Raw genomic sequence first — 10,957 nt, 5'->3', positions numbered from 1 at the left:
CTTTATTTTTGGAACAACCTTAAGCAATTCTCCGCGGTGAACACCAGAGAAAGAACACATGTTGTGAGGATTGGCACAGACTGGCTTTGACGATCAATCCTAACGCCAAAACACTCGATCGACTTTTCAGTGCTTCTGCTAGCAGCAAACGGAGGGAAAATAGTGTTGAGGAATCAAACCGTGCAAGTTTACAGAGAAATCTGGAGCTCGGCTGCTTTTCATTAAACTGCGTTCCCTTGGGTGCACGTGCAGAATTCCCGCACTATAGTCCCTCTCTCCCCAACCCCCTTTTTTTCTGTCCAGGTGCGGAATTCCTACACTCTGCCCTTTTCCTCCCTCCTTCTATCCTTTGCTCTTTCCTTTCTGGCCACGTGCAGAACCCCTGAATTTCTGTGGAGAAGGCGCAGCACTTTGCAGCTCTCCTGTTCCGGGCTTGTGTCTGCGGGGCTTGCGAATCCACCCGGTGTGGCCCTACTTCCAGGAGAGCTGCGCGGAGCTGCGGCCGGAATCCGGCTGAAGTGCAGGGAGCCCGGGAGGGACTGGTTAGGCTAGCCGAGGTCGAGCGTTCCGAGCCCCGGATCCACGGCTGCAGCTTGGGACAGGCACCTATGACTCATCGGCTCCGCCGGTCACATGGACAACGTGACCAAAATAAAGTTCCAGTATTTTAAGCCGCTAGAAAAGGGGACAGAGAAACGCAAGGCGGGCGGGAGCGTAAGGCTGCCGTGGGGACGCAGCGACGGCCGAGGGGGCGGGGATCCGAAGCCAGGAAGGGGCGGGGCTTATTTGAGGGGCGGGACCTGCCGGGAGGAGCGCCCCTCCCCCGCGTCGGGCAGCGACGCCCGGACTCCCGACCGAAGGGTTCGGGGACGCTGGAGCACGCCTCGGCACCTCGCGTCCGGCACCCCAGAGCCGCCCCCCGCCAGGGCTGTAGGCTGCGGGATCCCGGAGTTCCGGCGTGTCCTCCACAGACACCGGGACCCCCACGCGCCGGCAGCGGCTTCCCCGGGAACGTCCTTCAGCTCCGGGAGCACGCGGGAAAAGCCCCAGCACGCCAATGAGCGAGCGCCTTCCTCATGACGGTCACGCTGGGGGGGCGGGGCTTCCCACAGCCGTTCCTGAGTTCCGGGAACCCCCTTTGATTGGTCTGGACGGCTTGGGAAACACTGTTGTGACGCCCAATCAAAACACTACGTCTCGGCCTCGAGGAAATATTCCGTGTGAGGCTCGTCCTGATTGGGCTGTCCTTGCGTCCTCTGGCCACTAGGAAGCTTTGTTTAGATCTGGAGGGCGGGTTTTCCTGGGAGTGGGTGGGGAGGGGGCGTTGATTCCAGGCCAATCACTTTAGTCGGTGCGGTGGTGATCAGCCAATGGGCTGGGTGGATAGGACGCTCCTCCCGGAGAGTAGTGAGACCCCTCGTGCGGCCCGATTGGCCGCAGGAGCCGTGACTGACAGACGCACTACCCAATAGGCGCTGTGCGTGGGCCGCGGGGCGGGGCCAGGGCGGGTGCGCGGCGGCGGCGGGGTGGCTGGGCCGGCGGCGGCGGCGGTACGAGGCGCGCGCTCGGGGTCCCGGTCGCGAGGAGGAGGAGGATGTGGCGCGCGGAGGGGAAATGGCTGCCGAAAACAAGCCGGAAGGTGAGAGCCGGAGCGCGAGGGTCCGGGGCTGTCAGGGTGGCGGCGGCGCGGCGGGCCCGGGGCCGCGCCGGACATCCCGGGCATCGGCGGCGCGGGGCGCGAGCGCGGGGGCGCGGCGGGCGCGGGGAGGGCGCCGGCAGGGTGGGGGGGGCGGAGCGCGGCCGAGTCCTGAGGTGACTCGCGGGCCGGCCGAGCGCGGCGCCCCGCACCCAGCCCCGGGGGCGGCAGGCTGGGGCGGGGGGCGCGCGGGGCGGGGGCCGGGCCCAGTGAGGAGGAGGAGGAGCCGTGGCGCCTCCGATCACCGGCCCGGGGCATTCCAGCCGCGCCGGCCAGGGCGTGAGGGGGCCGCGGGGAGGAAAGTTTCCCGGCCCGCGGGGTCTCGCGGTCACCAGTGCCGGCGGCCGTGGCGGCGTCAGGGCCGGACGTTCCCCTCCACATCCCCCCTCGGGCCGCGAGGCGCCTCCTAGCGCCGGCGTGGGGGTGTCCCCGCGCGGGTCCCCGCCAGGGGGCCCCCCTCGTGCCCAGCGCCCCTCGGCCGAGGCCCCGGGCGACCCCTCCCCCTGCAGGGCCGGGGGCCTCGTGCGGCCTCCCCGCCCCTCACAGCGTGCTCTTCCACTCTTGCCCTTGCACCCTCACTGCCGAGAGGGTGGGGTCTCCACGCTGTCTTGCCCTTTACCTTCCGTGACCCCGATCCTCGCTGAGCACGGAGGGTTCCTTGTGAGCCTGTCCCCCTTTTCCGGGGACTCTCGTGGGGCCGCGAAGCCTCGGCACGCTGGGTTTACCCTTTTTCGCCAGGACAAGGGGACCTGGGCTACCCATGTTCTTCTTCAGTGGCTCGTGGGGCCCTGTGCAGCTCTGAAGTCATTTCTAAATAGGAAGGCAGACACTTTTTCCAGATCCACACTCTCTGCACACTTTCCTAGGTTAGGGTGAGCTCATTTCCTGAATATCCTTCGAGTTGTCCTCTTTCTGGTGGGGAAAACCGATCGCTCCAATGCTCCTCTCCTCAGCTCTCTGCCTCTCTCCTTGGAGTTCCCTGTCTGGGCCAGGGTGGGCGCCCCAGTAAGATGTAGGGCAGGCAGGCTGGCTTCCGATGTGTCTACCACTTGAGTGAAAAGAGACCTAAGGAATTACCCCTTTCGTGAAGGAAAACAAGGATCTATTGCTTCCCGTTCACTCTTGGATCTTAGGGGCACCCTTCAACAATTAACACTACCCCACTGGGAAAAGGGTCACGTGCCCTTGAATTTTGTGTTCTGATGCCTGTTTTCTGAGCGGTAAGAACCATACTTTATGCGTCCCACTCTCAAGAAGTCTTTGAATCTTTCTTGGAAATAAACTTCCCAATCCTTTTTTTTTTTTTTTTTGGAGAGAGAGAACTCATATCTTCCTTATGGCTTCTGTTTCCCATTCAGCCATATTTAGTGAGCCTGTTACCTTGACTTTTTCTAATTTTCTCAAATTGTATTCATGTTGGCTGGGTAAGGAGAAGCCATATGCCTTTCTATCCAGAATAGGGAGTGTAGACACCCTTGTCGCCCACATGCCATTTGAGAAGAGGTAGCTTGTGTGCTCCTTGTTGTACCAGAACCTTCCTTTGCCCTGGTATATCTCTAGTGGGATCAAAACATTTCTTTGGATCTTGTACCTTTTAGGCAAAGGGGAAATTTCTCTCTCTCTCTCTCTCTCTCTCTCTCGCTCTCTCGCTCTCTCGCTCTCTCGCTCTCTCGCTCTCGCTCTCGCTCTCTCTCTCTCTCTCTCTCTCTCTTTTTTTTTTTGCTGTTCTGGTTCTCTTTGGCATCACAGAAATTGTAATGCTGTACACAATTGTTGACACACACAAACTACTTTGTGCATGGGTGCAATAACATTAGGTATAAGCACAGAGGAAGTTAGGAGGGTCAGATGACAGTTCTATGTTCAGAGTGTGTGGGAACCGTTAACATGCAAGAATGTGTGTATATACATATTCATATGTGTTATTGGTGACTTCAGACTTAGAAGAATCAAAAGTATCATTGATAAATGCCGTTTCTCATCACTTCTTCATTTGTCATTTGTATTGTACTGAATAAGCAGAATGCCACCCAGAATGTTCACCATGTCTTCCTTGTGTGGAGTGCTTGCTGATGAGTGTCCAGACATTTCCATTTGGAATCTAGGGACAGTATTCTCGGCTCAATTCTGTGAGGAGTAAAGGTTCTTATCTTGATTTTTTTTTTTTTTTTTTGAACTGCAATGTAGGAGAAAGATTTCCTGTGTTTTGGGAAAATGATAGGAATGGAGAAGAAGCTGCTTCTCCCTGATAGAACTGGGAACTGATGTCCTCAAGTATGTCCCTGTTGTATTTCAACCAATGAAGTAAGAGATGCTGTGAAATTAGGAAAAGGTACCTTGGAAAGTGCTTGCCACTTCCTGGGAAGGTGACAGGGTTTTTCCAGGTTCTTCTCTCTGGGGCTGGTGAGTTTGCTCGGGTGCCTCACTGCCCGTCTCTTACATTTTCACTCAGCAGTGAAATCTTACTTTTTAACAGGCTTACTGTGGAGCCTCACCCTCCTTTCAGCTTTGTATGCATTTGTGTGTGCACTCTTGAAGCATTTTGCCTAGCAAGGAAGCCCTCCACCTTGATTTCCCAAGTAAGGAGATGCCTCAGTTGGCTCTAGTTTTGCTTTTTAGTATGGTACCCAGTGCCAGAAAGGAAAGCTTTTGGTCTGATTTTCCTGTGTGTGTCTTCCATTTTTAGGCTGTTTTCATCCTGTGCTTCTTGTTAGTTTAGGGGGCTTGTTTGTTTCTAGGGGTGTTAGTGAGCCTTGGAAAAATGAAGAGTTGAATACCTGCTGTGTATGTTGGCATAGACCCAGGAGAGTCATCTTGTTTCTGGTGCTGGCTCTTCTTTGCCCTCCTCCAAGCCACTGACCACCTTTGGGAGTTGTCCCTGTCAGCAGAGCACCCCACATGTGGACTGTGAAGGTGAGGTGATGAAGGTCCACAGAGGAGAACTGCTTGTGCAAAATTAGGCTTGAGTGGAGTGGCTTACTGTGTGCCTGGGCTCTGGATGGTAGGAAGCAGTTCTTTCCTCCTGCAGTGAGTCAGGTTACCCTGTTTTCTTAATCACTTTGCTTTTTTTCTTTGCATCTTTCTGTCCAAACATAATTTCCCCTTCTACCTCTCATTCACCAGCATTTTGGGAAAGGCCAGGTGAACTTTTTCTCTTGTCTCCTTGAAGATCTGACTTACCCTATTTCTGGGAAATGTTGGGATTCTCTCTCTCACCCTTCAGTGGATTCTGCATGTTGACGTGTGCACAATAACCTCTTCTCAAGGTCAGATTGGGTCAGCTTTCCCTTTTTAAAAGACTAGCATCACTCTCGCTCTCAGAGATGAGTTATGTCATACTTAGCCACATTTTCATCATTTTTACTTTATCAAAAATTTTAACATTTTGTCTTTTTGAGACAGGTCATGTTTTGTAGCTCAGGCTAACCTAGAGTTTGCTGTGTGGAACACTTTGGCATTGATCTTGGGGATCAGTCCTCCTGCCTCAGCCTTCTGAATGCTGGACTCACAAGCAGGGGTTGCCATACCCAGCTCAGCCACATTTTTTGTTTGCTTTAGTTTTCAGACCCTGCTGGTTTTAGGCCCCCCCATGGCCCATTCTCGAATGAGGAAGGAACAGTTTGCCTGTGTTTACTAGGTGTTAGTGGGTGTGCCAGTGGGATTTGAATTCTTTCTGATCTTGAGATAGCCACTCTCGAGCCCATTTCCTACACCCTGTTCATTACTTTGTTCCATTCCTTATGTCCTGCGTGGCAGCTTGGAGAACACTCCCTTTGCACCTTCTGGGAACAGTGATAGAAGAGGGTTCTCAAGCTCTTGGGCACCTGCAGTTGTGTGCATTGAGTCTTCAGTGGTATCTTAGTGTCGCTCTTCTGAAGTCATTGTTGTGGCTGCTCCCTTACTCAGCTATTCACTCTGGAGCCTTTTCCTGGATGTCTGTTGTGTGCAAGGATCTGCAGGGTTCAGTGACTTTGCCTGAGACCGTAGTGGATCTTGTTAGCCTCTTGTGTAAATGATATGTCAATCTATCTGTATTTGACTTTAATAAAATCTTACAAACTTTTCTGAATTTAAATTTTTGTGTATTGTAGTCTTGCAAAAAAAAAAAAAAAAAAAAAAAAAAAACTTGACTAGTGTGCTATCCTGTGGAGCTTTTCCCTTCCTTCCTGGAAGAGTGGGGGTGGTGAAGAGGGTGGAGGGTGTACTGGGAGAGGCATTTAGCAGCTTTTCTCCAGATTGTGGAGTGTGTGTTTGTGTGTGTGCACATATAAGAAAATACAGTCACTCTTAATGTGACTGTCCAAGTGTAACTTTTAGGTCATTTAGATATGTGATTGGAATGCTTAGTATACATTAGAACAGCAGCATTGCACACAAAGTATCATATGCATGGAACATAGCATTTATACGTAACATCATTTTTACTTAAAGAACTTTTAGAAAAAAATTATTTTCTTCTGATGATGTTGGTTCATGTTATCATGTATTAAGCACTGAGTGAGCCATCACTCTGCTTTGCTGTTCAGTTATCTAAATCTAATGCCTAAGTGTGGCCACACTCCAAGGCCAGAGCCTGATATAGTTACTAGCTTATGTGACTTTCAATTTTTTATGCTGTTTAATAGTACTGTTATTTGTATCTTTCTGTTTTTTTGATAAAGCCTGATTCTTTTTGGGTGCAGGTGAGGTATACATTACTATGTTGACATTGATCAACATTAATCTGAAGTGTGCTCATTCTTTTCCTCTCTGAAGTCAGGTTTTCTCTCCCCAGTGGCTCTAGAAGCCAGTTCTGTAGCTTGCACTCCTGTGGCAACCCTTACTGTCTGTGGATGGCTGTGCCCTTTGTTCACTGATGCTTTTGTGGTGACAGGTGATAATGTGTCTCTTGCATTTCCATTGCCTGGGTCATCTTCAGTATTGTGTATCTTACGGAATCATCATACTTTGTTTATTGATCTGGGCAGCTCAAGTTCTACCTCCTTTTCTCCTCTACCTGTAGGATTGGTAGGTGGCATGGGATCTAAGTCCCAGCAAGGGGATGAGTGAACACTGTCCTTCAGATTTCTAAGCCTTCCCATGGAGGATTTTGGGAATTTTTTTTTGCTGAATTTATCTGGCTTCTTTCTGTCTCTGGTTAGATTGCAGTATATAATTTTTTGGGACAGTTAATAACTATATTAGTCATTGGGAGCTTTTGTTTGCAGAAAGTGTGGTACCCTCTCTTAGAACTCCTTTGCCTCACTTTGTGCTGTGGTGCAGTCTGATGTATGGGGTGAGGGTGAGGTATTTAGTTCTAATTCTTTGTCCACCTTACTTTAGGAAGGGCCACCGCCTGCCCCCTGTTTGCCTGCCCCCTGCTTGCCTGCCCTCTGCTCCCCCTTCTCTCCCTCCCTTAGGGTCAAGGCTGTCCAGATACAGTCATGTCTTTTTGTTTATGCCATTATGGGTGTAGTACTTAGTTGTCTTGTGGTTGTGGGCACTATCAGTTAGAAAGTAGAGATGGTCTACCACCCTCTAGTATTTGTTGTGGATGAGAAGTGTGTAGACATTGAGCAACAGTCTGATACTTCCCAATGTTCTCCATAGTAAATGTTATCCATCAACATGTTGAGACACTGTTGCCAGGTTCTCTTTCTGTTTTGAGCATCATTGCTTGCGTGGGTCTCCTGTAAAGACTGGTAATGTTTACTGAGCATTTTTAAAACCTCATTCTTGACTTAAAAAGAAATACTGTGAACTCCAGCGTGGAGAGACCCGGCCAGTCATATTAATCCTCACTTTACTCCCTCTCTCTCTTAAGAGGAATGTTCTTTATTTTTTCAATCTTTATTTTTTCAAATGATTGACAGCACAAGATGGAAAGACTGAGGTACCCTTTGTTGTAATGGCTCTTGTGTATTCATCCCAGTGCTCTGCTCATTCTTGATATAATTGCATGTTTTCTTGTACATGAGTCCTTTGCTCATTTGGAAAAGGTTAGTCGCGTTTTTCCCTCTTTAGATTTAGCTGGCCCCTTTCTGAAGCTGTTAGCACAGGGTGTCTTTGAAGGAGGTGTGCTGGCCTGGACTATCTTCTTCCCCCTGCTTTCTGCAAGGCTTTGCATGAACTGTGTCATGCCTTGAAAGGAATGCCAAGCATGACAGTGCTTGTAAGTGACATTAACATTGTACTTCCTCATGCCAACCAAAACACCTCTCTTTACTTCCCTCTCCCACAAAAACAGTAACAGTAATAAAATAATCCCAAATAAAGCAGACCATCCTGAAGATTAGTTCTGATTGCTCCTGCTGTGTTTAGTCACTGGTTTTGGGCTGGGGCATAATTGATACCTTTGGATATGTGTTCTAAATGGCATTTGCATCCTTTGTAGCAGAGTGTGCAGTATCTCTATTTTTCCTTATAGTTACCATAAGGTAACACCTACCAAGCGCCTTATTTTTTCCTCTTTATTCCTACTTAATAGTTTGAATGAATACTGGCAACAGTTAATTACACTGTCCTTTCATGAGTTCTGCCTATGTTTAAGAATGGGGTGGAGACTTCTGTACAGTGTGGACCATCATGACTCTGTCCATGTCGCTTCACACTGTTGAAAAACCTACCATCTATCAGGATGGATAAACCACGTATATCAGCCTGTTTAATCTTCATCAATGAGATTTGTTTATGTATGATGTCAGAGCTGTGTGCAGATGCTTCCAGATGCACACTTCATCACCATCTTTGACCTTCCATGTCTGTCTGTCTCTGTCTCTGTCTCTGCCTCTCTCTCTCTCTCTCTCTCTCTCAGCAGAGTCCCGTTTAGCCCAGGCTGGCCTTGAATACACTGTGTAGTTGAAGATGACCTTGAGCTTCTGATCTGCCAACTAGGTTCTGGGATTGCAGATGTGTGTGTGTTCATGGTTGGTTCGGAGATGCTCTTTCAACTGAGAAACAACCCACACATCTTGTTTCTAGTTTTAAAAAATGTATTGTAGTTTTCTTTTATCATCTCTCAACAGAGTGCCAAGAATTATTTCTGAAGGAATGTGAGTTAAGTAAGGAATTTCTGTATTTGTAAATTTATACTTTTAGTTTTAGTCCCTTTCTCAAGAGTCTGTTACCCCCTTGGTTTTTGAGGCAGTTAGAAATCAAACCCTTTGGAAATGATAAGAAATTGGTGTGAAGTTTGAAATCATAGGAAGCACAAAGCTACAAGAGTAATGTAATTAGCAATTAATGATTGAGACAACCTTAAGGTGGTAATTGGAAATGTAACTGATTCTCTGTAACAACGGAGTGCCTGACTGTTTCCACCACAAAGTTGTTGATGGCCTTGGTGATCTTAAAATGTATTTCCCCCTTCTTTTTAGAAAGTACTTGAGATAAAATAACAGTTTTTAGTTGAAGAAAATCTGAAGTTTGGTGGAAGTAGAGCAGAATGGAACATTTCAAAACTAGATTCAAGATAAGAATTTATATTTTGAATCCACAAGGGGGTAGTGGTGTTCTATCAAAAAAGGTGCTTATGGAAGTTGAGGTGATCGCCAACATTCCAGATCTGTAGATAAAACTGGCATGTTTGCATTTTAACTTAATAAGATCTCCTTTTCAAAATGTTTATTGGCAGAATTGTTTATTGCTTAAATTAAAAAAAATCCATTTTGGTGAATGGCTATTTTAAGCTGTGCAGATGGTTGGTGAGACCGTCCTTGTAGTTCTGTGCTTTGTAGAGGTCACAAAGGCTCTGAGGCCGCTGCTGTTTTCTAAGGATGGAATAATCTTAACATTAGGGATCTAGAATTGGTGGCTTAAGTGTCTCGAATAGAAGGATTTTAGAAAATTGTATCTGAACTTTACAGAAGTTTTTATTTCCTAGTGTTTCAATTCGGCCAAAAGATGAAAAATGTGAACAGTCTCATTACTAGCTGCTTTAATAGTCCTGAATGAATCAAAGTTTTGTGATAGTAGTTTACATTACATCATTCCATAAAAAACATCCTTTCCCCCAACATAAAAATCTAAGTATTCTGCAGGCCTGTGAGTTTTACTGCTGTGTTTAGAATTACTTACGATCAGTGTAGTGTGGCAGAGCCAGCCAGTCTGATCTTGTTGCTGTCACATACTCTTTGTGGGTGATAGGCCACATAGTGGTAGAAAGTTTTTTGAAGGTTTATTTTATAATTTGTATATGTGTGTGGCTGTGTGTGTTTTCATGTAGGTGCCCCCAGAGGCCAGAAGAGGTGTGAGCCTACCGGATGTGGGTGCTGGGAACCCAACTATGATCTTCTGGAAGAACAGCAAGTGCTCTCAACTGCTGAGCCATCTCTTCAGCCCCAAGTTGGGAAAAATTTTTATGATGGGAATGGAGATTATATCCTGCTTATTTAGACAGCTAAATACACACATGCGTGCGCCTTTAAAAAGTGCTAGTAGTAATTCTAATAACCTGAAATAAGTTTTTCATAAGTGGTGCTTGTTTGTGCCACATGCATTGTCTGTTTCTTGTTTCTGGGCAAGAGCAAAGGCAAATGGTTTTTCTTTTGTCCCTCTTCCTTCCTTCTGAGCAGGGAAAGGCAGTTTCGTGTACCTTCTTCACTAAGTGACTTTGGTGATTTAGCATCCCAGAAAATAAATGCACACTTCCCTGTATCCTCCAGCTCTGGGAGCTGAGCTAAGATGTCAGCATTTTCATTCATGAATTTTATGCTTATATTTCTTTGTTTTGTATTCCTGCACTGGTATATTCACAAATCAGTTTGCCACCAGTCAGTTCATAAGTCAACCATGAAAGATAATACAAAAGATGAGATGCCACAGTTGTTTTGATAATGCTGTAGTTGCTCCTGCTGGTCTGCAGCAGTTCAGTTTGGGCAGGGTTGCTGGCCAGACAGCTTGAGATCTAAAGCAGCAGTTTTAATTAGTACATGATTTTTGTGTAGAGCTGTGTTGTGAACATATTGACACAAAATTTTTGTTCTTGCTATAAGGTTAGAGTGCTATGCTGTTTCCTTTGTTACCAAGGGTATTTATTTTATCATTTGAGGTATTGGAGGATTCTGCTTCATTTCACAGAGGTTAAGCCTGGGGATCAGATTATGTTTCTATTGGAATGCACTTGGTCTATGAGCATTCATTTACTCTTGAAATATATCAAATAACTTGATTATTTTATAGTTTTAACATTTCTGTTTTTGATACACTGATGTTGGAAGGTGAAGCATTCCTTGAACTAGAGTCAGATTTCAGATCTCTGGATTGTACACTCATGTAGTTGTG

General features: G+C 47.3%; 1 protein-coding gene across 10 annotated transcripts in view; it reads left to right on the top strand.

Moving 5' to 3' along the window:
• Positions 1-1,501: 1,501 nt before the first annotated feature.
• Positions 1,502-10,957, top strand: part of Camta1 (calmodulin binding transcription activator 1) — an 841,450-nt gene continuing 831,994 nt past the window's right edge. For 9 of the 10 annotated variants that reach the window (XR_004944211.1, XM_036177875.1, XM_036177874.1 and 6 more), the window contains exon 1: positions 1,524-1,639. Coding sequence is in view for 9 of the 10 variants with exons in the window: in XM_036177875.1 (XP_036033768.1) it covers positions 1,595-1,639 (45 nt within the window). In the remaining variant the exon portion in view is untranslated. Of the gene's footprint in view, positions 1,640-10,957 lie in introns of all 10 variants that reach the window. The other variant, XM_036177870.1, reaches the window with a different exon arrangement.

Source organism: Onychomys torridus, chromosome 2 (assembly GCF_903995425.1).
Source record: "Onychomys torridus chromosome 2, mOncTor1.1, whole genome shotgun sequence".
Classification (NCBI taxonomy): domain Eukaryota; kingdom Metazoa; phylum Chordata; class Mammalia; order Rodentia; family Cricetidae; genus Onychomys; species Onychomys torridus.
The sequence above is the reverse complement of the archived record's forward strand: the minus strand, read 5'-3'. Positions and strand labels throughout refer to the sequence as shown.